The sequence below is a fragment of the Rhamphochromis sp. 'chilingali' genome (assembly GCF_963969265.1).
Source record: "Rhamphochromis sp. 'chilingali' genome assembly, chromosome: 1".
NCBI classification, from domain to species: domain Eukaryota; kingdom Metazoa; phylum Chordata; class Actinopteri; order Cichliformes; family Cichlidae; genus Rhamphochromis; species Rhamphochromis sp. 'chilingali'.
Genome location: NC_137929.1, coordinates 42,727,765 through 42,755,711, shown reverse-complemented (window position 1 = coordinate 42,755,711; position 27,947 = coordinate 42,727,765). Strand labels below are relative to the sequence as shown.

General features: G+C 46.1%; 2 protein-coding genes across 4 annotated transcripts in view; one reads left to right on the top strand and one right to left on the bottom strand.

The window, feature by feature from the left end:
• Nucleotides 1-441: 441 nt before the first annotated feature.
• On the bottom strand, nucleotides 442-2,023 carry LOC308404556 (putative nuclease HARBI1). 2 transcript variants are annotated; one of them, XM_080894655.1, is made up of 4 exons: nucleotides 1,381-2,023; nucleotides 1,192-1,304; nucleotides 995-1,106; nucleotides 442-914 (listed from the first exon to the last, which is right to left on the bottom strand). In XM_080894655.1, the coding sequence occupies exons 1-4, from the start codon at nucleotides 1,811-1,813 to the stop codon at nucleotides 532-534; spliced, it is 1,041 nt and encodes a 346-aa protein (XP_080750781.1). In that variant the 5' UTR covers nucleotides 1,814-2,023; the 3' UTR covers nucleotides 442-531. The 2 variants fall into 2 exon arrangements, with proteins under 2 accessions (XP_080750781.1, XP_080750782.1); XM_080894656.1 differs by having other exon boundaries at nucleotides 1,192-1,295.
• A 7,358-nt stretch (nucleotides 2,024-9,381) lies between these two features.
• The window catches only part of LOC308402449 (actin-binding protein WASF3), a 64,932-nt gene continuing 46,366 nt past the window's right edge, over nucleotides 9,382-27,947 (top strand). For both annotated transcript variants that reach the window (XM_080891315.1, XM_080891314.1), the window contains exon 1: nucleotides 9,382-9,639. The gene's annotated coding sequence lies outside the window, so the exon portion shown is untranslated. The remainder of the gene's footprint in view (nucleotides 9,640-27,947) is intronic.

Below are 27,947 nucleotides of genomic sequence, written 5' to 3'. Positions count from 1 at the left end.
CATCCTTTCTTCACAGTCACCTTTGCAGTGCTACTCATTCATTTGATAAACTCTTTACCATAATGAATTATTTTGTAGTGAAGTTATTTTCCGACTGATTTTGCCTTCCCTCAGCCTTGGTTGTCTTTGAGAGCATAATGACAATGAAGTGTAAGGTGCTTGGTATGTTTGTTAATTGCCATTTGGTCCCTTGTAAGTTATAAGTGACCTGTATAAACCTCATATTCTATCAGTTGATGGTGGTGGTGTACTGCATCTGGTGCAGCCTCCTGTTGAGCCAGACCAACATGCAGTTGTGAGTAATACTCCACAGATTATATGAGTTTACAGTAGAACAGCAATGTTGTCTATTTCTTTACTACAGGAAAATAATGAAGAAACATTGACAGCTGTTACAGAGGAGGAAGCAACAGAGACACTTTATGAGGTGTACATCTTTTAATACTTTGTGTACAGGAAACACAGGTGACCAATAAAGCCAGTTGAACAAAAAATCTGTTTATTCTTCTTTCAACATGTTGAGGTGATGGGTCAAAAGAAATGATTGTGACATATGGTGTCTCTGACTGCTCTTCCATCTTGTATGTCCGTGGGAGGGTCAGGATGTTCATGGTTTGGATCACTGCTGATGTTTGGTTCAGAAGGACAGTGTTCTCCTCTAATTGTGGCAATGTTGTGAAGAATCACACATGCCACAATAATGTCACATGCCCTTTCTGGGGTGACCCTGAGTCTTTGCAGGCACTGGAACCGGGCCTTAAGCATTCCGATAGTCATTTCAATTCTGGCTCTTGTCCTGCAATTAGCCAGATTATATCGCTGCTGTGGGCCCGGTTCAGGGTCAGGGTAAGGGGTAAGCAAATAGGGTAAACATGGATACCCCCTATCACCAAGCAAGTAGCCAGTGAACTCTCCTAAGACAGAAGGATACACTTCAGTTCAAATGTCCCTGAAGCAATTGGTCTTTATATATTTTAAAGTATTCTCAACTCACCATGTCCAAATTTTGTGCTCAGTGTACATTCACGGAATATTTGTGAGTCATGGACAGAGCCTGGCCACTTGGCTTCCACATTTGTGATAATGTTGGCAGCATCACATATGATCTTCACAGTGCAGAGAACACAAATTAGCATCCATTACTATGATGAAATAATTTGTTAGTTTGAAATGCTACAGGGAACTATGTACCTGTACATTAATGCTGTGGAAAGACTTCCTGTTCACATAGTCTCCTTCATTTACTGAAGGAGCAATGATTGGAATGTGAGTGCCATCTATACAGCCAATCACGCCTGGGAACCCTGAAAATAAATGTGCAATTTAAGTAGTAGTCCAAGTATCACCACATCATACATTAAGTTTTGGTCATCCTGATACCTGCAATTTTGTGGCATCCCTCTTTGATAAATCTTGTGGGTCTATGACCGGGGAACACCACAGACGAGTACAGGAGACGTTTCAGTGCAACTGTAACATTCCTGACTGCCCGACAGACGGTAGCCTTGGAAACGTGCTCAGCGTCACCAATATTATACAGAAAGCTCCCGTTTGCAAGAAACCGAAGTGCAATACAAATAATATGCAATGAACTGAGAGCATGTCCGCGATGTGTCACATGCGTAATATATGGCCTGAGGATGTTATCCAAATAAATTATAGATTGTGCTGAGAAACGGTAACGTTCGCACAGAAAATCATCAGGAAATGATAAAATGTCCAAACGCGCTCTGATCACTCTCTCCCGGCGGAGAGCTCTGCGGAGAATTTGGGCTTCACGATCTACTGGCTCTTCAAGGAAGTGGCACGCCATGTCCGACACTTCCTACTGTCAGGTTTCCGACAAAGGGGCGGAGACAGTCAGGGTTAGTTGTAGTAAACCTGCTAGGGGGCAGGTTAGCTTCACGGAGTGTGTCGTCATAGTGACTCACTCAGGCTGCAGCTGAACTCGCTTTGTGAAACCGAAAACCCAGAGTTTTCGTTAACTCAGGGTATACTTACTCAGTTTTTCCACTAAACCGGCTTCCTGAAACAGGGCCCTGATCGCGGCGCAACAATGTTAGGATAGTGGGAGTACCGGAGGGCCCTGACACGTGCACCACTGCCGCCGTAGCTTCCTTGCTAAAAGAAGCATTTGATCTGGGGAAGGAGCCGCTTTTGGATCGTTCGCACAGGACCCTCCAACCCGCACCTAAGCCTGGCGACCGTCCACGAGCCATTGTATGCAGGTTTCATTACCACACTGACTGTGTCGACATTTTACGACGTGCTAGAGAACGCCGACAGATTAAAGTTGGAGATCGGACCATCTCAGTCTTCCCCGACTACACCGCCAGGGTGGCACGGGCTCGTGCTGCATTCAACACGGTCAGGCAGCAACTCCGTGGCATTGACGGTGTTCGGTATGGCCTGCTTCATCCAGCGCGACTCCGCATCACATATAAGGGTGTCGAGAAGGACTTTGTTTCGGCAGAGGAGGCCAGTGATTATGTCAAAACTTTGATTTCTGGGTGAGCCTCGTTAGCTCCTCAGTTTGATACTGTAATGCTGCTAAGGGTTCACGGTCTCCTTAGGTTTAACGCCACCTGTGCATTGTTTTCTTAGGCCATTGTGCTGGTTATTGTACTGTTGGTGTGCTGGTTCCTTTTATTTTCATTGTTATTTATTGAAACTGGATCATATAATATACTCTTGAACTTCGGACCAGTCCGGCACAATCTTCTCCAAGCTTGCTGCATTGATTTGCATAGGACTGAGTTGTTTTTCGTTTCTGTTAAATTTTTATTTATTTTTTTTTGTTTGGTTGTTTTTGTTTTAATTGTTTATCTATTTATGTATGTTGTTTTTGTTTTTTGTTTTTTTAAATTTTATGCACTTTCGGTGATTTGTTGGAAAGTTCTCCTTCTGAGGAAGTCATATTTTGTACTGTGAGATCTTTTTTTGGTTGGTTGGTTTCCTTTTTATTTTTTCCCTTTTTAAAAAAAACATGTTTACTGTTACGCGCACACTGTTATGCTGTAGAGAAGTTGGTGAGAGGTTATTTTTCCCTCTCTCGCTTTTATTTTTATTTAGACAACAATTAGTCCAGTCACTTCGGTGAATCATTTTTGCTACTTTGGGGGTACACTGCTGTCTCCTTTGTTCTGTTCTGTGGAGACTTGGGGGTGTATTTGTGTTCAGGGTTGGGTTGGGGGGGGGCTGTCCCATTTCGGCTCTTCATGGCCACTGGCATTTTGGTTTGGTCTTTTTCCTCTTCCTTTTTGTAAATGGTTAATGGAAATATAGACCCCAGCATTGCTGGGTCAGGTATGCCTCTTAGATTCATTAGTTGGAATATCAGAGGTATGGGTAACCCTGTTAAGAGATCTAAGGTTTTTACTCACTTGAAACGTCTAAATTCTGACATAGCATTTTTACAGGAGACTCATCTTCGCATTAAGGATCATTATAGGTTATATTGCCCTTGGGTAGGTCAGGTCTTTCACTCAAATTTTAATTCGAAGGCTAGAGGAGTGGCCATTCTCATTAATAAGAAAGTTCAATTCACTTTGACCAATGTTGTCGCTGATAGGAACGGTAGATACATCATTGTTGCTGGTACCCTAATGCAGAAAAAGGTTTTGTTGGTAAATGTATATGCCCCGAATTTTGATGATGCTGAATTCGCTAATAGATTGCTGAGTAACATCCCCTTTCTGAATACACATTTGCTTATCCTTGGTGGTGATCTGAATTGTGTTTTTGATCCAATTTTGGATCGATCTAGTCCTCGTAATTTGACTCAATCATCTATGTCTAAAACATTCTCAGATTTTATGAAACAGAATGATCTTGTTGATCCATGGAGATTTCGCAACCCTTCAATCAAAAAATTTTCATTCTTCTCTCAGGTCCACCAGTCTTATTCCAGGATTGATTATTTTTTCATCAACAGAACTCTTAATTCATGTGTTAATTCTTCCGACTATTCTGGTATTGTAATATCTGATCATTCTCCTCTGCTATTGGATGTTCATCTTTCTACCCATAAACGTAGCCCTCCACTTTGGAGATTTAACTCTCTCCTTCTGGCGGATAAAGAATTTTGTGAATTTATTTCAGGCTCTATTGAGGAGTTCTTGTCCTTCAATCAGGATGATTCTGTCTCATATTCTCTGCTATGGGAGACTCTTAAATGCTACCTGAGAGGTCAAGTTATTTCTTACTCTGTCCGTGCTAATAAAAAGATTAATGCCAGGCTTAAAGAACTTATAGCTGCAATTAGTAACCTTGATCAAAGTTATACACTGAACCCTTCTCCAGAATTACTGAAGCAGCGCCTTGATTTGCAAGCAGAATTTGATCTTATGTCAACCAAAGAGGCTGAGCACTTATTACTACGCAGTCGTGGCTCATATTACGAATATGGTGACAAGGCTAGTCGCTTGTTGGCACATCAGTTACGACGTCAGGCCTCCTCGCGTGTGATCCCCATTATTAAACACTCTGATGACAATATTACTACAGATCCCTTGGAAATTAATTCTACCTTTAAAACATTTTACTCTTTGTTGTACAGGTCCGAATTTCCCACGGATAAAGCTAAAATGAATGCATTTCTTCATAATCTTTCAAACCCTGTTATTGGTGCTAATGATGCGGGGCAATTGGACTCCCCATTATCTGTTGAAGAAGTATTAAAAGCTATTACAGCTATGCAGTCTAATAAAGCCCCGGGCCCGGATGGGTTTCCAATTGAATTCTATAAAACATTTATTGGTAAATTGGCACCATTGCTTTTGTCTGTGTTTAACGAATCCTTGGAAACTGGTTCATTACCACCTACTTTCACACAAGCAACCATAGCGCTCCTTCTCAAAAATGACAAGGACCCAACCTCCTGTGGTTCCTACAGGCCATTATCTCTGCTTAATGCCGATGCAAAGGTATTGGCTAAAGTAATTTCATCTCGCCTTGAGGATGTGCTTCCTCGAATTATATCTGAAGAGCAGAATGGCTTTATAAAGGGACGGCAATTGTTTTTTAATACCCGTACACTCTTTAATGTTATTTACTCAAAGCGTCTATCTGAACTTCCTGAACTTGTGATTTCTTTAGATGCTGAAAAGGCTTTCGATAGGGTGGAGTGGGAGTACTTGTTTGCAGTTTTAGAGAAATTTGGTTTTGGTGATAAATTTATTTCCTGGATTCGGCTTCTTTATTCGTCCCCTAAAGCCAGTGTTCATACTAATGATGTTTACTCTGATTATTTTGCGCTGGGTCGTGGTTGTCGTCAAGGTTGCCCTTTGTCTCCCTTACTCTTTGCCATTGCCATCGAGCCTCTGTCTATTACATTGCGATCTTCTTCTGTATTCAGGGGAATCATCCGTAATGGAATTACACATAAAGTATCATTGTATGCGGATGACTTGTTATTATATATGACTGACCCCGCATGCTCCATCCCTGCTGTTTTAAGTATTCTGGAGAACTTCAGTTCGTTTTCAGGTTATAAATTGAATTTGGGGAAAAGTGAGTGTTTTCCTGTTAATACGGCAGCACGTCAACTTCAACAGTCCGATCTACCCTTTCGTCTCAGTCCGTCTGGGTTTAAGTACTTAGGGATTAACGTGACTCGCTCTCTAGCTGGCCTTAAATCAGCAAATTTGTCTCCTCTTATATCTAGGGTCACATCTGATATTCAAAGATGGGGTAATCTCCCCCTTTCTTTAATCGGTAAGATTAACGTTGTTAAAATGAACATCTTACCAAAATTTTTATTTTTATTTCAGTCAATTCCCTTATTTTTGCCGAAACATTTTTTTGTTTCACTGGACAAGATTATTGGTTCTTTCATTTGGGGAGGGAAGCCACCTAGGGTCTCTAAAACTTTGCTGCAGCGATGCAGATTTAGTGGAGGACTTGCATTACCTAATTTTTTAGTCTATTACTGGGCCGCTCACATCCATAAACTTTGCTACTGGCTAAAATCTTCTGGTTCCTCGTGGTGTAAATTGGAGCTATCATCATGTAAGGGCTCTTCTTTACCGGCTTTGCTCTATTCCTCTTTACCCGTGAGACCCTCTCTGTACACTGATAATCAGGTGGTTCTTAACACACTCAAAATCTGGTTTCAGTTTAGACGTCACTTTAATTTTGTAATGCCGTCTTCCTCGGGTCCTCTAAGCGAAAACCATTTGTTTCCCCCTTCACTTTTGGACTCGACATTTTCAGTGTGGTGTGACAAGGGTATAAAACAGTTCAAACATTTATATGTGGATGGTGTTTTCGATAGTTTTCCCAACTTGTCTTCTCGTTACAATCTCCCTGTTACCCATTTGTTTCGCTATTTTCAAATTCGAAATTTTGTTGCTAAGTGTTTCCCAAATTTCCCCTCTTTACCTCCAGAACAGCAGTGGGAAACTACGTTATCATTTGTTCCTCATCACAGAGGAACCATTTCGAAACTCTATGATGCTATTCTGTCTTTTAGTAACCACTCTAATGTTAAGCTTAAGCGTACATGGGAAGAAGAACTGGGATTTCGAATACATGAGGAGTCTTGGGAACGGGCTATAACGAGGATACGATCTTCCACCTCCTGTGCTCGTCTTGGACTTATTCAATTTAAGGTCATACACAGGGTGCATTTCTCTAAGTCTAGACTTTCTGAATTGTATCCAGAAGTGGAAAATAAATGTGATAAATGCCATGGTTCTCCTTGTCACCTTAGCCACATGTTTTTTCTGTGCCCTGAGCTACAAGGTTTCTGGACAAGGTATTTTGCTATTATGTCAACTGTTCTTGGGGTAACTCTTCATCCTTGTCCTCTGATTGCTGTGTTTGGGATTCCTGCTCGCTCACTTACACTTGATTCCACACAAAGGGATATTATAGCCTTCACATCCCTATTAGCGAGACGTCTAATATTGTTGCATTGGAAGTCTGCTAAGTATCCTACTATTTCCCGGTGGCTTAAAGATGTCATGTTTTTTTTAAAACTTGAAAAAATTAAATATACGTTGAGAGGTTGCACAGCCAAATTTTTTCACAAGTGGCAACCCTTTATCTCTTATTTTGCTAGTCTAGAGGTATTGCCTGTTTAAATCTACTTTTGTTACTGTTATATTCCTCTAATATGTTTGATGGTTGTGTTGATCTGTGTGGGACTGGGGGGGGGGCGTTGTGTTTAGTTTTTTTGTTTTTTTTTGTTGTTTTTTTCATATATATATATATATATGTTAATTTACTTAGGAAAATTAAGAAAGGTTGATTGTATTTCGGTAACTGCAAGTACTGTTTTCTTTTTTCAATAAAAATATTTTCAAAAAAAACATTATTGTGCAGCACATAAGATCAACAGAACACAGTGTGCTTTGAGGTAGGAGCCAAAAAGGGTGTAGTTTGTGGGTGTGATCACCCGTGTGTACACCTGTGAGCATGGACGCGCTTGGTTTTTTGTTTTTTTTAAAAGGTTCCTTCATGTAATAATCTGCTAGAGGGTGTGGGGGGGCCACAGCCCCGTCCTCCAGGGCGTGAAGCAGGTGTGGAGGAGATCAAAACTCCAGACATCCAGAGGCCCCCAGAACACAAGAGACCAAGGAAGACCAACAGAGGGGCAGCTGCGCCACTGTCCCGGAAAGAGCTGAGGAGAGTCCCAGATGAGGGCTCACTCAGCAGCCGCGGAGCAGAAGCCAGGGGGAGTTGCAGTGACGCGCCCGTGAGCTCCGCCGGCAGCCAGCTGCACCTGAGTGACCGAGCCCCAGGCCGAGAGGCCGGGGGCACCCCACCTCCGAAGTGGCCCGAGCGAGCCCCAGGCTCCAGGCCCCGATAAGCGGCCGCCAAGGAGTGAGCCGGTGTGTACCTGGACGCCCATCCCCGGACACAAAGAACCACCAACGCAGATACTGTCTTTAGTCATTGATAAAGAATATTTCATTGATAAAAATATGAAGAGCATTTTTCTCTTTCAACAGTCAACCTTAACCTTAATACATACACACGCACACACATATATATGTGTGTTTGTGTGTGTATGTATATATATATATATATATATATATATATATATATATATATATATATATATATATATCTGTGTGAATATATATATATATATATATGTGTGAATATATATATATGTGTGAATATATATATATGTGTGTGTGTGTGTGTGTGTGTGTGTGTGTGTATATATATATATATATATATATATATATATATATATATCTGTGTGAATATATATATATGTGTGAATATATATATGTGTGTGTGTGTGTGTGTGTGTGTGTGTATATATATATATGTGTGTGTGTGTATATATATATATATATATATGTGTGTGTGTGTGTGTGTGTGTGTGTGTGTGTGTGTGTGTGTGTGTGTGTGTGTGTGAGAGAGAGTGAGTATGTAGGGGGAGAGATAGAGACAGTGCTTATACACATATTCACAGCATCTAGTAAAGACAGGTGTAATTATGAAAATGATGAGCTAAGAACACACAATCAGTAACATCAGGGTGGATAAAGATATAGCTAGTGTTGGAAAATAAATGACACCAACCTCTCCCACAGGGGAACTGTAGAAAAGGGGAGAGGCCGAAGAGGTTCCCCAAATTTATAGGGTTGCACCAAAGAAGAAGAAAAGGATGAGGAGGGGCCCTAACCGATAATGAAGATAGCTACAAGCTACAGGCTTAAAGGTCCTAAACGTCAGGTATACCGGGAACAGTTTGGGGATTCCATTTTGTGTAAATACAATAATGTGTAATATATATATATATATATATATATATATGCCTGCTCATCCCCGCTCTGCTACGCGGAGTGTGGGTGGTGGTCCTCGGCCGCCGCCGGCAATCGTCGGAATGCTTCGGACAGCGCACGCGCTCTTTCGCCAATCTGCTGCAGCCCTCTGATTTGACAGCTGCGTCAAGCTAGCGGAAGGTAGCAGCGAGAAACGGCGGCTGTTAAAGGGCCTCAGCTGTCAGCATAAAGGTCTTAAAACGATTGAAAAAATGTAGGTAAATATATTTATGCAGACCAGCGTTTAGCTGCTCTCACTACCATCTTGTAAACGTTTTACTCTTGCTGCTATCCTTCTGTGAGCATCATAGTCCGCACAGAAGAGGAGGCTGGGGTGGAGGTGGGGAGTAAATAATAAAACAGATAAACTAAAGGACATGATGAGATGTAGTTTAGTTTCAGAAGAATTATTACTTTACATTATTGTTAAGCACTTTGTGATTTGTATCTTTGAAACGCGCCGTGTGAATACGTTTTACCTACTTGTGTGTAAGAAACCTAAAAAAAAAAAGAGTAGACTTTTATTTTGAAGGACAAATCGGAAGTGGTTTCTCAGTACGCCAGATTGCAGCTTGGCGGTCATCGGGTTAGACGGACGCTGCCTTGGAAACGACATAAATCCGGTCCACGCGAGCAGGGACCCAGATTTCTCCACTTCAAAGGCTTCCGCTCCTCTGCCCGCTCCGCCTCTTCTCCATCCATCCAACCATCCATCCTCCCTCCGGCCCGAGCCTCCAACACGGTCGTTCCGAAATGAAATGCGGAGCAGGGTGAGAAGGAGAAACGGTGAGAAGCGTTTAAATAACCGAGAGAGGAGAAGCGGAGAGGAGAAGGTGACGGGAGAGCCCGAAGCCAGGTAAGAGGGGGCGTCTAAAAATCGGTTTTGCGTTTGACAGCGATGGTGTGGACACATGCCCGCTCCCCTTGGGAGCTGGTACACGGGGGAAAGGGAAAGGGAGGGCGCATTTGTTGTTGTTGTTGTTGTTGCATCACGGAGCTGCACGCGCAGAAAACACGAAGCCCTTTGATAATCGAGAGGAAAGAGCTGCATGCTTCTTTAGGACGGCCGGGTTTCACACCATTTTCTCCCTCCTGTAATCCCTCCATCTCTCCCAGTGCGGTTGGTCAGGTGCCTCTCCTCCCCTCTCTCTCTCTCACTGGCTGCAACAAAATGTCAGCAGTTGGGAGAATGTGTTGTGGGATTTGGCTGCAAACTAGCTTGTGGCGGCTAGAAAAAAAGAGCAGTGGGGCTTATGCAGGAGGTGTGCAGGGTGTGGGGGGATTAGCGTGCGCAGAGGATCCACTTTGTCTCTACGTGTCTGTCCCCCCCGTTTTTCTGTCTCTGCGTACCTGACTTTGGAATTTTTGGAATTCCTGCAGATATTTTAATACGTCCATACTGACTTAAATTGGCCATTAAGCTGTGCTTTCATGTCTTTAACCGTGAAACAGGCCTCAGTCAGATCAAAAAGATTCCAGATGAGTAAGTTTTTATTATTGTGGCTCCTCTCTTGCTGCTTCTGCTCCCGAGGATGCTCCTGTTGCTCCTGTGTTTAATTTAATTAATTAATTCATTTCATATTCCCAGTATGGAGGCCTGCTGCAATGTGAATCCAGCCAACTCAGCCACCTGGAGGGATTTGTGCACATTATTGGCTCTCTACCATGTTTTATTTAAGCAAGAGGCAGGGGATAATGGTCCAAAAAATGGGGTGGGGCAAAGGAATTAAACACTTGTCTGGTTGTCATCCAAATCTTTATTATTTATTCAGTAAAATTTAATCTGTTGTTTATTTGTATCTATATGTTCCAAACAGGCAAAAGTGGTTAATCTTTTGTAAGCCCGGCTAGCTCAGTCGGTAGAGCATGAGACTCTTAATCTCAGGGTCGTGGGTTCGAGCCCCACGTTGGGCGCTGCACTTTTAAGACAGAACCTATTATGGATGGTTTACAGTTTAATGCCCCTTTTCCATTTATACCTCCTTGGATTTACTCAACTGGTTTACCATTACAATCAAGTAATGGTTGTTGTCAAAGCAACATAGCCCAGCATCCTGTGACATAATTGGTACGAGTCATGAACGCTTCAACAAATGTGGACGTCGAGGCAACAATATACCTGCTGCTCGGTCTGTGGCTTTTCATGTATCTACCACATCGTGTTTTTGTTTTTGTAGCCATTTTCCTCATTGCCGGGTTTCAGAAATGGATGTTTTGATTTTTTGTGAATGAGACACTCTAATCACTCATTGAGTGACGCCACTTACCAGCCAATCGGTGGCCTGCATGACCTGCTCGGATTGCTTGGAAGCCCGGGCGAGCAGGCACCATTTAGTACAAAGTACTATGACCAAATGGAAAACCCTTAAAATCGTGGCGATCTGAGTAAGTACTAATGGAAAAGGGGCTCAGCAAACTACAAGTAATTACTATAAAGTCTGGCTTATGTGCAATCTGTTACTCAGAAGGTAGAATAGGCCACACTCCTACCACTTTGCAGAGGAGAAGCTTCCTTTGGCGTAACACCGAGTCCTGATGCATCAAGTGGAAGGTCTTATCGTTCAGGGCATAGAGGAGGTTGTTTCCTCCTTGACAAGGGTTGGTGGTTCAATCCTCAGATGATGACAGTAGCTTTAGACCTCTCTAAACACTTGGTTTCAGATTTCTTTTTTTCTTTTTTTACCAATAACTCTATATGATGTCAGTGAGTGCAGAGCACCGAAGCCCCACCCACCTCTAGTACAAACCTTCTGTTTACATTAAGCAGCCAATCAGAATAACAGCTTTATCTGCATGGATTGGATAGGATCTTAAAGTGAGGCCTCTACCAGTGTAAGCGATCCAGGAAGTGGAATGACTTCAAGATTTGGCCACTGAAAATAAGTGCTCTGTTATGAACTAATGTACTGAGTCCAGTTCTGTGAATCCTTTCAAGTCTAGACTCCAGCCTGGGTGAACAGTGATTAGATAATAGGCTTCTTTTATGTGCGTTTGTGTAGCTGCTGTATTCATTGGAGACGGTGCTCAGAGAGGCTTGCGCTGATTTCTTACATAAGCGAATCATCGAGGAATAAGGGCGAAGAGCGGTGAGCACTAAATAAGCATAAACGCTCCAACAGGGGACACACAGCACAACACACACACACAGATGCCTAACTGTACACACATAAACACATTCGTACACTCGTACACAGAGTTACTTCAGGGCTTGAAGCAAAGACAAAGGAGGGGCGATGCTGTGCTGGGTGACAAAGGCATGCGCTCTGCTGTAGCCACAAAGGCTAGTTTTCTGGTTTTCAAGGGCTTTTTACATGCATAATCCCCCCTTTCCCCCAAAGGTATTTTTAGTCCACTTACAGTTACTGATGCCCTGACTACAGCCAATTAGACAACACTTGTGAAAATACATTATTAATGTGTACAGGCACTAAACTAAGGTCTGTTTTGAGGAAGTTATTTCCTAAGTGTTTTTACTTAATGCATTATGGTGCTATTACTTATTAGCCTATTACTTAGCAACATCCATTAAGACTTGTTGAGCTTATCTAGCAAAAATCCATCCGCCCATCCTTACACAGTGTTTTGTACTATTTATTTGTTTGTAGATCCACTAATTATTTTGTCATTCTTAGAACTTTGGTGTGTTAGAACCTTTCTTTTCTTTCTTTTTTTTACATGGGAACTGAGCCAGACTTGCATTTTCTTCTCTTGAGTAATGAATTAAAATTCCTGCAGTGATTCAAATATCTAATCAGCCTCCTGGCAGTAAATTGATGCATCTATTCATGTCGATGTGGTCAAGATGATGACCTGCTTATATGGTATGTTGTACCCCTGGAAATGAAAGTAGTTTAGGTTGTGTAAGCCCGGCTAGCTCAGACGGTAGAGCATGAGACTCTTAATCTCAGGGTCGTGGGTTCGAGCCCCACGTTGGGCGATTCTCTTTTAAGACAGAACTTACATCAGTTTACTGTCATGTAAGCTGCTGAAAAACAAGCTTTGGGCATCATACTGAATCTTGGTGTGGAGGTTGTCTCCTAATTGTGAAGGTTTTTGGTTGAATCCTCAGATTCTGTAGTCTGCATGTTGACAAATTCTTGACAGTCAATGAATCCTCTGAATGTGAACTTTTGGTTAATAAAGCTTGTGTGTGTGAGTGAGGCTAGTGGTAAGAAGTCATTGCAAGAGCTCCTATCAAGTACCAGTCATTTACCACTAAGCCACCAGCTTGTATTAATGTATTAATCTGCACACTGGATGAACTGTGGATTACACAGTGTGCAGATTAATACATTCTGACTAACAGCTTTCACAATTAGGCAGACTTTATAGCAATTATCTGTACTAGACCGTAAAGTCCTAAAACACTAACGCCCAACGTGGGGCTCGAACCCACGACCCTGAGATTAAGAGTCTCATGCTCTACTGACTGAGCTAGCCGGGCTTGCACCGCTGGATGAGTTTTCGAAACACCACTGGCTACTTGAATATTGTCCAGCAGGATAACACACCATGGCCCAGAGCTCAAATCACCTCAGACTGGTTCACTATACTTAAATGGCCTCCACGGTCACCAAACCTCAATCCAATAAAGCGGGAGACTGAACAGGAGATTCTCGTCATGAATCCTGAATCATGTCAATATTTACCAAAATCTCTGAGTCTCGATTTCCACTGCAGCTTTTGGAAGATAGAGTCTGAATTTGGCATGAAACAACATGAAAGCACGGCTCCATCCTGCCCTGTATGGTTCAGGATGATGGTGGTGTCATGGATCCTTTAAACACCACAGCCTTCCTGAGTGTTGTTCCTGACCGTGTTCCAGCATGTGACCAGCAGAATAACACACACAGTAAAATTACTGGAACACATCTTTCCTTTAATCTCATAAAAGAAACAAGTTAGTTCGACTCGTCCTTTATCCACGCTTTGCGATGAAGGCTGTGTTTATGTTCAGCACCAGGCCTGTTTATGAGCGTTCTTTTCAGAACAAGGATCAAATATAGCTTCAGCCCTTTGTTTGTGCCTCACTCCTCTGAGTTTCTGGTCTTTTAGAGACCTCACGGCCCCCTAGATTCAAATGAAGGTTGTTGTCTAAAAGTCACATATGAGTGCTTATTAGCTCTGATTCAGTGATGTTGATGCTTGAACTCTCAGTTTCATCCCTGCAGAAATAAATGGGTAGCTTCCAGCTGGAAACAGCCTTCCATCTTAGATGAGTTGTGCGTGTTTTTTTTCTGACTTTGTGAGAGATTTAACCCTCAGTCTCCCACGTTTGCCTCAGAGGATGATTAGGATTCCATCAGGAAGTGCCGTGTTTTCACCAAAATCTGTATTTCAGGAGTCAGCCGTTCAGGGGATCCTCTTTTTTTCTCCAGTAGAAGGCACATTATTCATTTTCCAGACATGCATTTGCTGTTCTTTCCTCCCTGAGGGGCCTGTTCTGGTATTGAACCTCCAGCCTGTTTCTCTGCCTCTGAACCAGAGCTGGTCAGCTTTAAACATTTCCAGGTGACAGGAAGTGGGGATTTTATTGTATTATTGCAACAGATCTCTGCCTTCCTCGGATTTTCCCTCCAACACGTGTTCAGTTGTGGTTAATGGTTTGAATTACTTCTGAAGATACACAGCAGGCTCTTCAGGGTGCACTCACGCTGAGTGATGTGGCCGCTTAGAGGTGGACTCTTGGGCTTTTTTGTTGTTTGAATAACCATCTGACATGCTGAATAGGATCTGGCTGTCGTGAATTTTCCATGCTCTGTTCTTACTTAAAGGTGGTTGTATCATATTCGCTTAGAGCCACTGCCCCATTTACTTCTCATGAGTGTCTTATTTTTGTCTTAAAACATAAACAGAGCTCTGCTCAAATATGTTTTTTAAATATTCACTTGGCAACTTAAAAGAAAGCAGTGTTTTCCATTAGGTTGTAGTACCTGGTACCAGGTACTTTTTTAGTGCCTGCTTGCCCGGGTTTCCAAGCGATCCGAGCAGCTACTAAAATGTGCCATCGTCAGACTGCATCCCACTGATTAGCTGGTAAGTAGCGTCACTCGATGAGTCATGAGACCATCTCGTTCATAAAAGTTAAAACCACCATTGTTGAAACCCAGCAATGAGAAATATGGCTACAAAAACCAACACCCTGATCCCCGAGTCTAATGAAAAGCCACAGACCGAGCAGCAGGTATATTTTTGCCTCAACGTCCACTTTTTGTAGCGTTAGTGTTGCATATTAATTACGGCGCAGGACGCTTGGACGCATTGCTACAATGGCGATCACGCACGTTAGGTAGTACTGGATTATAATGGAAAACCAGTTGATCCGAGTCGATTCGTGGCGATCAGTGGCGAGCCAATAAGAGTAGGTACTAATGGAAAAGGGCCTTTAGACTGCGTTGCTATAACAACCCTACCCACATTGAGGTGGTACTCAGTTGTAATGGAAAATGATCAAAACAGAGTCGAGTCTAGTTAAGTAGGCGCTAGTAGGGTGAATATGAGTGTGACCTGTCCTCGTGCACCCCACCTCTCACGCTATAATAGCCGGGATAGGCTCCAACTGGAATTGAGTAAGCAGAAGAAGATGGATGGATCAATGACTGCATGTCGAATATGTACCAAGCCTAAAGTGGTTGAAAGTAAATTTTTTAGTTGATTTGCATGTTATAGATGTTGTTCTTTATATCTTTCTGCTGTTTTCTGTGTGTACAAACCTCACATTCCCCGTTTCTTACTTGATTTCTCCTGCTGGCTGCACTGTCAGAGTCCATTTATTATTAACTTACTTCTGGTGCACCGTTCTTTAGGGAAATTATTTCAGATTGTTGGCAGGAAATATTTACTTTTTGTCTCTCTCAGCTGGATGCGTTTCCAGGCCGTGTTTTCCCTCAGAATCTGCAGAATGTGATATTGTTTTCTCACCCGGTCGTCAGGACCTGAGTGCTTCTGTTCTCAGTGGGAAGAGCCACTGCATTCATTTATGCACGGCTCTCTGAAGGTTTTAAACAGGTTGTGGTCTGGATCGTTGCAACACCTTGAAATGTTTTCTTTTTCAGTCATTCTGTTGTAGATCTGCTGGGATCGTTGTCCTGTTGCATGACCCAGTTTTAGAGTGTGAGATGTTGCCCTTGGGTTGTTTGATTATTGAGGGTTTCTCTCTGTTATAGGGTCTTTACTTTTAACTGTTGTCTTTTGATGCTATATAAATAAAAGCTAAAATTGAATTCGGTTGTTTGCAGTTTCTCTGAATATTGCATAGTCTGAATTTTGGGTGAATGTGCTGGGACGTGCGCTCCTGGTAGGATTGTTTATTGTGGTAACGCACACCTGAATGCTCCAAACCACCAAAACTTGTGCTACAGCGGCGCTCACATTTGCTGATGATCATTTAATCAAGTGCATTTGATTATCTTACCTCCTTATCTCCTATGAAAGCAGTGAGCGTGTACTTGTATCACAGGACGTCATTGCTTTAATAAATTTGTTGTCTCTTGTTGTTTAAAAGATGGGAGCAGTCACCATGGCGACATGGTGGGTGCTTGACCTTATAATTCAAGTATTTTCTTCCTACTTTTTTACAATGTAAGATTTTACAAATTTACTTGATCTAATACTTTATGAAATCACTGTTTTCTGCATCTACTAAACCAAGTAACACACTTACTTAATTACTTACATCTGTAAATTTGAAAACCTCCAATTATTGAGTTTTCTGTTATTCCATACGAGTCATTTTTCATCGAATATGTCGTGACAACATGTCGCCTTTCAGCTCCACAGAGGAGGCCCGTGTTCTGCAGCTCTGCGTGTCTGAGGTGTTTTCTGCCAGAGTTACCGTAATCAAAAAGTGGAAAATGTAATGTTGTAAAGTGAAGCTTTCTGTGGGCTGAGGCTTGCACACTGCTGCTCGACAGACAGCTTGGATTGCACTCAATTCCCCGCTTCCTGTGAGTCTGACGGTGCTCTGCTGTGCAGCAGCGTTTCACTTGGCCAGAAAAAGCAAATCTGTGTGGGATGGATGGTCTGCTGTGTTGCAGCTCTGACTTTGAACTTAGACGGGTTTTTTTGCATGAACGCCTTCATCGCCACATTAGAGCAGAACATTCAGCTGTGAGCGTGTCACACATCGTTAAGGAAAGAGCAGTTTGTCAGTGGAAGTACTTGTTACATGTGCAGTGCAATAATGAGAATGATGAACCCTTCAGCTTTTAACAAATTCCACGTCGTCTGTAACACTGCAGCTCTGCAGTAGAAGAAAACGACGGGGCGTTGTGAAATAGAAGCCCTGAGCCTGACCGTTCAGCACTGCTGACAGGCTGCTGGGCCAGGGTCACTCACCTCTAAGGTCTTCGCTAGCTTTGCTTTAGCATGCTGTCTGCATGCACGGATGCCTGCAAACAGCCAAAGTTGTTGTGGAAGTGCTATAAATATGTCCACGACGCAGTTTACTGTCACGCTCTTGTGCTTTCATGCATTAAAAATGACAAAATCACCCACCCCACCACTTCACCCTTTTCCTCCTCCCTTCCTGCACAGCTAGCTTAAATCAGCTGATAGCAGTGCGTGTACACAGGAATAAAAGCCACGTTTGAAGGTTTTTTCTTTTCTCTCCACCCATTGTGCAGATAATTAAAGAGCCTTTGTAATGACATAACTGTAACTGTTGGGTAGTTAATTGGAAATTTATCAAAACAAAGGGGATTTCTTTCAGTTCTGCTAATTTAAAAATATTCTGTTAGTATTTTAAAAGGCGAGATATGCTGTCTCTAATGATCTTTAGACTAGGCCTAGTAACTGTAAAGCAATTTCATTTTTTAGAAGCGAAGAGTAACAGAAATGGGGAAAAATATAGTTTTACCAAAATGTCATGAGCACAAAATATGCTTCAGCTGTGGTGGAGAAAGTTATTTAAATGAGGAGTCTTTCAAAAATGATGAGTGCTGAGTAGGATGGAACGCAGTGCTGAGGTCAAACACTGTCAGGAAGTAAGTATATCTTATTCACTTGCATTGTATTATTGTCTTTAAAAATAAATAAAACTGAATTGAATTGAAAAATTGAAAAGTGCGTTTTAAGGACAAAAATTTCATTTTTTTTTTTACAACACAAAATGAGATCCAACAGTTAAAGTGACACAAATGGATAAAACTAAAAAAAGGCAAGTCTGCACAGGCCTTATTTTTCCTTGAGTAAATTACATAATCAAGCACAAAAACGTCCAGCGCAGCAAAAATGATACAAATTAAACCAGAGATTCTGATTTTCTGATGTTTCTACTGTTAGCATGTAGCTCCTCAGCTTTAGGAGTCAGAGAGCTGGAACCAGCAGATTTTCTCGCCTGAGCTCGCCGCGTTCCACCTCCCCAATTTTTGAACTGGGAGCAGTGAAACTGGGACACTGTGAGGCATCACATCCACAGCTTTAATGTGACCCGTCTCCCCTCGCCTTCGTCCCAGTATCCGGGGCTCACCGCCCACCAACCCTGCACCAGGAGGCCCAGTTTGCCTGTGTGCTGTAAGTGTGACAGTGTCAGGTCACACGGTTCTGCTGGATGACTTGTTGCAATTGCGCTGAGGTCGGCACATTTAATTGTGAGGGTCGCAGAGGGGTGCGAGGGGAGTTTTCACAACACACACACACAGAGTGGTGGACTGAATGCAGCTCAGAAACACTGCGCTCACTGCATTCATTCTGTGGCTGACCTGTTTACTAACCACATTAGTGGAGGATAAAAGAGGGCATGGAAAATGATTGTGTGTCTGAAGCGACTGGCATCTGCTATTCTGTGGCCATATCTTTGGAATAACTGTTCTCTATATTTATTAAGGGGTTAATCAGGTAGTTCCTTAATGCACCCCACGGAGTTTTAAAGCAGTCCCTGCAGGACTCCGTGAGGAAAGCTGTTACAGCTGTGGTCATTGCGCTCTTCCCCCTCATGTGTTGCTGATTCCATCCTCACTTCTCCTCCTCTGTCTCACCTTCAGCTGTCACCGATTGCAGCGGTGTCCTAGTTCTGCTATCCAGCTCCAACACCAATCATTTGCTGTGAGAGCTTCAATGATTTATAGTTAATTCATACTAGGCCTGGTTACCTCGCACCGTGCCCGAGCACAGTTGGCCCCTCCTCCTCCCCGTCTCCGATGCAGGCCCAAGCACGCTCCATCTCACTTCAGCATCTCAGCTCCTTCCTGTCACGCGCACTCTCCTCGTCTTTAATGCACACGCATGTTTCTAAAGAAGCGCTCTGGCGGAGCACAGAAACGTTAATTATTTAGAAATTGTGCGGTTAAGAACGTTTTTGAGGTCCGTGCTTGGGCAAGGTTAGTGACCACACTACATTTGTAACATGTACAAATGCTACCGACTCCACACCCCAACCCACGTGCAGCAATCACACCAGATACAAACTGGACTTCAGGGATCGGCTGTGCTGGGGATCAGCGAGCATGAGTAAAGCTGTAGTGTAAGCAGCACTCCTCTCTCTGTTTCATACTTCTGTGTGATTTAGCTCGAGGCTGCTCGGTAGCTTTTTTGTTATCTAACAAGCTTTGTGCCTGTAATCTACTTAGCATAGGTGCTTGCTTTTGTTTTTGGTTTTGCTTTTGGTTCTATAACCTCTTCTGATCACTAATCTCAAGAGACTGAGGCAGTGTTCATTACCTCATGCACCACACCTGTGTCTGCTGTGGTGTATGGGTTGTGTCGGTTAAGCACTACCCTTTTCCCCAAGGTCACTGAGGCCTAGAGACTGGTTGGCAATTGGTTGGAGGTCGCTATGGAATTTGATTACTAAAGACCCGGTCACGCAGTCACACACGCCTAGAGACCTGTTAGTGGTAACCACCAATCAGTAGGGAAAAGGGCTGTAAATGCACTGCATCTGCTTGAGCACTTAAAGCACTTTGTACTACAAGCCTCGTTCTCCCATTCACTTTTTTCCTTGCCTAAGTGCTTTCTGTGTAACACTCACACACTGCTCAACAGGAGCACACACCAGTGTGTGAATATTAGCTAAAGCTTGCCCAGTCTGCATATTTTGGCATGCAGTTAGCGAGTGCTCGCAGACAAGGAGGCGTCTTCCATGCAAACAACCGCGGCAGTGACCAAAGCAATCACAGGGAGGTTTTTGGTGTTGCATCTAAATAACCTAGCAACTGCCAGCAACCACTGTCCAACCGCTCAGGGAACACACATTTTCTCCCTGCCAACCTCCAGTCCCTAGGCTTGTGTGCCTGAGGCCTTACCAGGCTAGCTAGTGTTAGCTGACAACTGCCTGCTCCGCCCTCTTGAAGAATGTAATCAAATCAAATCAAATCACTTTTATTGTCACATCACATGTGCAGGTACATTGGTACAGCACATGTGAGTGAAATTCTTGTGTGCGAGCTTCACAAGCAACAGAGTTGTGCAAAATACAATAATGTAAACAAGCAAAATACAAGAATGGCTACATCTGAAACTAATAAATATATGTACAATATATAATAGTATATGCATTTCTGGATGTGTATACTAAATATTTTTCTACGTGTGTGTGTGTGTGTGTGTGTGTGTGTGTGTGTGTGTGTACACATATTTTACAAATTAAATAGAGTAAACAATAAATAAAATGTAAATGTGTCCATGAAGAATTTAAAGATTAAGGCTTTAAAATATGTTCATCACAGTGGATACATTTATCTTTTATCTATAGTCTGAGTAAAAAGGCAGAGCATTTGCACACTTTAGAAACTGCACAGTTGGCCTCCACAGCCATGTTTGTGAAGAGGGGCGAGAGAGCAGTAACCGGGTGCACGGCCCGCTCACCAGTTATAAATAGGACTGGATATTAGGATTGATTCAGCTTTATCTTTCAAATCCAGACCAGCAATTTGACCATAAATGGTCTCTTTGTTTAAATGATCCATGTGGCAAAAAAGGATGATGAATTTAGGAAACGGAGCCAGAACCCTGATTCTGAATGTTATTGCAAATGCTGCTGGACAGTCAGGAGTGTGTGCACTTGGTGTTTATCTGATATGTTTTGTCTTTAAAGTAGCTGTTTCATAACAGCTCATCTGCATTCAGCCTCACTTAAGAGGTACTGTAGGCACACACACAGACACTGGAAACAATGAAGTGACTGAGATCCCTCGCAAAACTCGATCGCCTCGGTGTAAACTCTCTTCTGTCTCTCGCAGCCCTGCTCTGATCGCCAAAAAATGAAAACGCTTCCCAAGAAACCATGACAACAACTCCACAGAGTCTGCTGGTTCTTCTCACAGAAGGAGGGGGGCAAAAAAAAAGGAGAGGAAGTAAAAAGAGAGCGTTAAATCGCCCGTCTCTTCTTCTCTCTTTTGCATTATTTGTTTTTAGTGAGGATTAGCGCAAAAAAAAGGTGTGCATGTGTGCTACCGCTGTAATTGACATCGTTTTTGCAGAATTGCTCCTCATCCAAGAGCATCAACAAATGCAGACATCAAAGAGAGCTGAGCCTGAGCGGGGGGGAGGGCGTAAGGGATACAGTTAGTTAAAGGATGAGGGAAGAGGGGAGGAGAAAGGAAGCAAGAGTCAGCGTGCTGGGGGTTGGGGGTGGTAGAAATGAAGCTGTAACTGACATCGCTGCTGTTAACATTCAGTGTGGTTCATGCAACATAAGAAACAAACACTTTTCTGCTCTTTTCTTTGCATCGAGCCTGCCTTTTATCACGTGATTTTCATACAACACTCGTCCCACTCATTTTGTTTGTACATGGTTTTGTAAATGTTTTATTATTTAGTGCTTTGTTCTGCTTCGTACTCGCGGATGCCTTTTGTTAGCTGACATTTGGCATTCCACCAAACTGAGAGCTTCCCAGGCCTGCAGAGCAAAAACCAGAGTAATCCTGACTCAGAATAAAACATTAGCTCTGTTTCACTGTGTTGGCTCGCTTTGCTGTTGTCATAGCTGTGCGCTCCCAGACTGTCAATCAGGCTTGGCTGTACAAGCCTAGCTGTTAACATTACACAGATATTAGTGTTTGCTTCTTGGCTCCACAAGGTTCTGAAGAGCTGCATGTTTCTTCATCCAGAAAAAAGACGTTAAATGATCTTAGTCATGAAAAAAGAGTTGTTTATGATTGTAACGGTGGACCCAAGAAATACCAGCCGGAGCGACTTTTGACAGTGCAGAACTTTTTATTACGCTCGGGTTGTAGTGGACACATGTACTCCGCGCTCTCTTTCTCTGCTGTCACGTTCCTTCTCCGTCTGTCACTGCCAACACATAAAGAGACACAATCACTGTCAGATCCCAGCACACCTGTTCACCCCGCCCCTGCGCCGCCCCGGGAGCTCACTGCGTCACGCCTCCTCTGCAGCTGGCCAAGGACCACACCCACGCCACACATCCCCACCGCCCGACTGAGGCCGGGGCCCATCCGGCCGAACCTACTCCCCCCCCCGCGAGCGAGAGAGGAAATCGGCCACGACCATCTGCGCGCCCGGCCTATGGATCACCTTGAACTTAAAGGGCTGCATGGCCAGATACCACCGAGTGATCCGGGCGTTGGCATCCTTCATGCGGTGGAGCCACTGCAGCGGGGCGTGGTCCGAGCAGAGGGTGAACGGGCGGCCCAGGAGGTAGTAGCGAAGGGAGTCGACCGCCCACCGGATCGCCAGGCACTCCTTCTCTACGGTGCTGTACCGTGACTCGCGGTCCGTGAGCTTCCGGCTGATGTAAGCGACCGGCCGGTCAACTCCCCCCACCTGCTGGGACAAAACGGCCCCCAGCCCTCTGCTCGAGGCGTCAGTCTGCAGACAGAAAGGGAGGGAGAAGTTAGGTGTGAACAGCAGCGGCTCTCCACAGAGAGCCCGTTTCACCTGCACAAACGCCGCCTGGCACCGCTCCGTCCACTGGACCAGATCTGGGGCACCCTTGCGGGTGAGATCAGTCAGGGGGCTGGTCAGGTCCGCGAACCCTGGGACGAACCGCCGGTAATAGCCGGCCAGCCCCAGAAACCGTCTCACCTCTTTTTTCGTCTTGGGACGCGGGCAGGATGCAATCGCCGCCGTCTTCTCCACTTGAGGTCGCACCTGCCCGCTCCCCAAGTGGTACCCCAAATACTGTACCTCCCTCCGTCCAACCGCACACTTCTTCGGGTTGGCCGTGAGCCCCGCCTGCCTCAGGGACTCCAGCACCGCGGCCACACACCGCACATGCCCCGCCCACGTGTCACTGTAAATGATGACGTCGTCTAGGTAGGCGGCAGCATAGGCAGCGTGGGGCCGCAACACCCGGTCCATGAGGCGCTGAAAAGTGGCAGGGGCGCCGAACAAGCCGAACGGAAGCGTCACGAATTGGTATAACCCATACGGAGTGGAGAAGGCCGTCTTTTCCCGGGACTCTGTAGACAAGGGAATCTGCCAGTAGCCCTTGGTTAAATCCAGAGTCGTAAAAAAGCGAGCGGTGCCCAACCGGTCCAGGAGCTCGTCGACCCGGGGCATGGGATAAGCATCAAAACGTGACACCTCATTCACTCTGCGATAATCGACACAGAACCGTATAGACCCATCCTTCTTTGCTACAAGGACGATGGGGCTACACCAAGCACTGTGTGATTCTTCTATTACTCCCAGCCTCAGCATTTCCTTCAATTCCCGGAAAACAATTTGCCTTCTATGTTCCGGCAGCCTGTAGGGCCGTGAACGCACCGTCACGCCAGGCCGCGTCTCAAAATGGTGCTCTATGAGAGAAGTACGGCCGGGCAAGGGGGAGAACACGTCGGCAAAGCGCTGTTGCAATGCAGCAACATCCGCCCTCTGGGCCTGTGTGAGATGGTCACTGCAATGGAGGGAGGCGGGGATGCTAGACTTTGGCGCCTCCGGCCCCAACTCATCTCTCCCTCTTACCAAGCTCACTAGAGAAGCGGTCTCCGCCTCCCTCCAGGCTTTGAGGAGGTTGAGGTGGTAAATCTGCGTGGCCCCGCCCCTGTCCGACCGTACCACTTCATAATCAACGTCCCCCACTCGCTGTGTGACCACGAAGGGTCCTTGCCACTTGGCGAGTAATTTAGAGCTGGAAGAAGGAAGTAACACAAGCACCTTATCTCCCGGTGAAAATTGCCTGAGTCTAGCCCCTCTGTCATACAGGCGTCGCTGCCGCTGCTGGGCCTGGAGCAAATTCTCCCGCGAGAGCCTCCCCAGTGTGTGCAGCTTTGCTCGCAGGTCCAGCACGTACTGAATTTCACTTTTCGCAGGGCTCGGACCTTCCTCCCAGTTTTCCTTAATCAGGTCGAGCACCCCCCGCGGCTTCCTGCCGTATAACAGCTCGAAGGGAGAAAATCCCGTGGAGGCCTGGGGCACCTCCCGCACTGCAAACAACAGAGGGTCTAACCAGCGATCCCAATTGCGTTCATCCTCGCGAATGAACTTACGAATCATGGATTTTAAAGTCTTATTCAGCCTCTCCACCAACCCATCAGTCTGAGGGTGGTAGACGCTGGTCCGAATAGATTTAATACCCAGTAATTCATACAGTTCCCGCAATGTGCGCGACATGAACGACGTGCCCTGGTCAGTCAGTATTTCTTTCGGAATACCGACTCGGGAGATGACCTGAAACAGTGCCTGCGCCACGCTCTTCGCTGAAATGGTGCGTAGCGGCACTGCTTCCGGGTACCGCGTTGCGTAGTCCACCAGGACCAGCACAAAGCGATAGCCGCGTGCACTCCGGTGCAATGGCCCGATGAGATCCATGCCAATACGCTCAAACGGGATCTCCATCAGCGGTAATGGGCGCAACGGCGCCTTTGGTACGGCCGGCTGGTTAACCAGCTGGCATTCGGGGCACGACGCACACCAACGGCGCACGTCGGCCCAAATGCCCGGCCAATAGAATCGGGCCATTATGCGCTCCAGAGTTTTCTCGCCACCCAAGTGCCCTGCCATGGGGTTCGAATGAGCCGCCTGGAAAATCATTTCCCGGCGGCTTTGCGGCACCAACAACTGTGTGCGGATTTCATTAGTGTGAGTGTCACGGCTCACTCTATAAAGCCGATCGTTCCGCAATTGGAAATGAGGGTACGTTCGCGCAGCGTCGGGGCGCACCGAGCGACCATCAATATCCATCACTTGGTCATAGGCTGAGCGTAGGGTGTCGTCCCGAGACTGCTCTAGTGGAAAATCTTCCGTGGGGTACACAACGGGAGGCGGCGGGGCTTCCGTGGAAGTCCCCGCCTCCTCCTCCCCCCCAGAGTCAGCGTCGGTCGACCCCGCGTCACCGCCGAGCGCCGCGCAAACGTCACACGAATTTACAGACCGCGATCGCATCCCCGCGTACTGCCCCAGTAAGCTGTGGAACCCCGGCCAATTCGTACCCAAAATAAGGGGATGCGACAGGCGCGGGCTAACCGCCGCCTTCACTCTATGCGTTTTGCCCCTGAATTTCAGCAACAGTGACACTACTGGGTACTTGTGAACATCCCCGTGCACACATTTAACCTCCACCCAGTCAGCCTCCAACAATGCCCCGGGGCGAACCAAACTTTGGTGGACCAGAGTCTGCGTGCAGCCCGTGTCCACCAAAGCATGGCGAATACCCCCTTGACACCTTACCGGCACGCGGTACGTCACTCCTGGACCGGGGGCGGGCGCTGGAGCGCCGGCAACGCGGAACACCTGCCCCACCTCCATGAGCGGACAGTCTCGGCGCAGGTGCCCCGGCCGCCCACACTTCCAACAGTCCGGCCCCGGCGTCTGTGCGGCTCCCCGTGGCTCCGGGGCAACCTCGGCGGCCGCCGGGGTTCCGGCGGGAAGCAGCGGCCGGAACGGGTTCCTGGGGCTCCACCCTGCTGCCTGCTCCGTTCCCGCAGGGCCGCCGCCTCTCCTCTGCGACGCCGCCGCCGGTGGCCTGGGCGGCGGAACACGGGCGCCCCGCCGCGGCTCCTCACGGCCCGGTCCCGGGTCGGCCGCCAGATGGTCCTCTGCCAGCGTCACCGCCGCCGTCAAATCCGCCGGGCGGTGGCAGCGAACCCAACGAGCCGTCGCCTCGGGCAGGCCTCCCACGAACTGCTCGAGGACGACCATGGTCAGCATCCGCGTCTCCCCAGCCGAGGGGCCCGGTCGCAGCCACCTCGCCGCCGCATCCTCCAGCTGCCGAGCCCAGGCAAACGGCCGCTCCCCCCCCGACATCCTGCTGGCCCGGAACTGACGGCGGTAATCCTCCGGGGAGAGCCCCAAACGATCCAGCACCGCCCGGCACACGTCCTCGAACACCCCCCGCGAGCCGGGGGGCAGGCTCAGCGCCGCCGTCTGGGCCTCACCCGACAGAAGCGGCAGCAGCCGGGCGGCCCACTCCTCCTCCGGCCACCGACAGGCCACCGCCGTGGCCTGGAAAGCCTCGATGAAAACCAGCGGGTCCTCCCCATCCCGCATCCGGTGCAACGTCACCGACAGCGGAGGGGCGGGAGCCGGCGCGGCCGCATTCCCCAGCAGCTGCCCCAGAGCCGCGGTCTGCTGCTCCGCTTGCAGGCGAAGCAACGCCAACTGTTGGTCCTGCGTGGCCGCCTGACGAGCCGCCATCGCCGCCATGTCCATCATCATCTGGCCCAAGATCTGCAGCGGCTGGGCGGGCGGCGGGGCGGGCGGCGGCGCCGCCGGGGGAGCAGGGGGAGCCGGCAGGGGACCGGACATCACGCGTGGGTTTCGGCACCAGTGTAACGGTGGACCCAAGAAATACCAGCCGGAGCGACTTTTGACAGTGCAGAACTTTTTATTACGCTCGGGTTGTAGTGGACACATGTACTCCGCGCTCTCTTTCTCTGCTGTCACGTTCCTTCTCCGTCTGTCACTGCCAACACATAAAGAGACACAATCACTGTCAGATCCCAGCACACCTGTTCACCCCGCCCCTGCGCCGCCCCGGGAGCTCACTGCGTCACGCCTCCTCTGCAGCTGGCCAAGGACCACACCCACGCCACAATGATGTTTTCGTGTGGCTCCAGGAATATTTCAGATTTCTGATTGGTCAAACTCCATAAGAAGAACTCAAGGCATGTTTTACAAATTGTTCATCTGTTCATCAACATATCTTTCTCTATGGATTTTATACATAATGGGTCTCTTTACTGTTTTAAATGTGAATAAGCAATAGTTTTGTAAAATTTCTGTCACTTGTGCTTAAACCCTGAATTCAAGGTTCAAGGTTTTGGTCACTTCATTAGCTACACCCATTCGCCTGTTTGGTAACTTGAATAATGAGCCGTATCACATGGCACTGCTTTAAGGCATGTAGATATGATCAGGACAGCCTACTCAAGGTCAAACTGAGCGTCAGAGTGAGGAGGAAAGGTGATTTAAGTGACTTTGAGTGTGGGATGGTTGTCGGTCTGAGTAATTCACAAACTGCTAATCTGCTGGGATTTCTCACACAGTCATCATGAGTCTGAAAGTCTGAAAAGGAGAAAACATCCAGTGGGTTAAAAGTTATTGTTCAAGCGAGAATGCAGAGGAGAATTGAAAGAATGCAACAAGCTGACAGGAATTCACGCACATCATGTGTCATCCTTGAACCAGTTGAGCCAAGACCGCATTGCCAACTGACCTCTCAGCCCATGTGGGTTGTTATAATCTCACCTGAGAGAAACCTCATAAATTCATCGCCCAACATGGGGCTCGAACCCACGACCCTGAGATTAAGAGTCTCATGCTCTACCGACTGAGCTAGCCAGGCTTGTATTGGCATTCAATCTTTCTGAGTAAGACCTTCTACAATAAGTCAGACTTCATAGTGTCTTGATGCATCCTCAATCATCCAGGTAAGTAGATCCCAAAAGGTTGATTCTGTTCATCTGGACGTAGCGTTTTCAGTGGGAAAATCCTTTCATCACTCATCCAAGTAACTTCTTCAGTCTCAGCTGACTGCAGGTTTCCCCAATCTTAGTAACAGTACATTTGCATAATGATTGAAACCAGCCCACTGAATGAACAACGGACTGTGAGTTCCTTGATCGTTAACATGCAAATTATCATTGCCATTGATCAACTAGATTGGAGCTCACCTAACAGTACACGTGGGTTGTTAGACTCTTACCTGAGAGCAACCTTGTAATTTCTGACCTAAAACTATATCGCCCAACGTGGGGCTCGAACCCACGACCCTGAGATTAAGAGTCTCATGCCCTACCGACTGAGCTAGCCGGGCTTCTG

Coding starts and splice junctions, on each gene's coding strand:
- LOC308404556 (XM_080894655.1), bottom strand. CDS start 1,813: ATGGCGTGCCACTTCCTTGAAGAGCCAGTAGATCGTGAAGCCCAAATT. Junction 1,305..1,380: donor GGGATGCCACAAAATTGCAG/GTATCAGGATGA, acceptor ATTTATTTTCAG/GGTTCCCAGGCGTGATTGGC. Junction 915..994: donor GAGCACAAAATTTGGACATG/GTGAGTTGAGAA, acceptor CTTCTGTCTTAG/GAGAGTTCACTGGCTACTTG.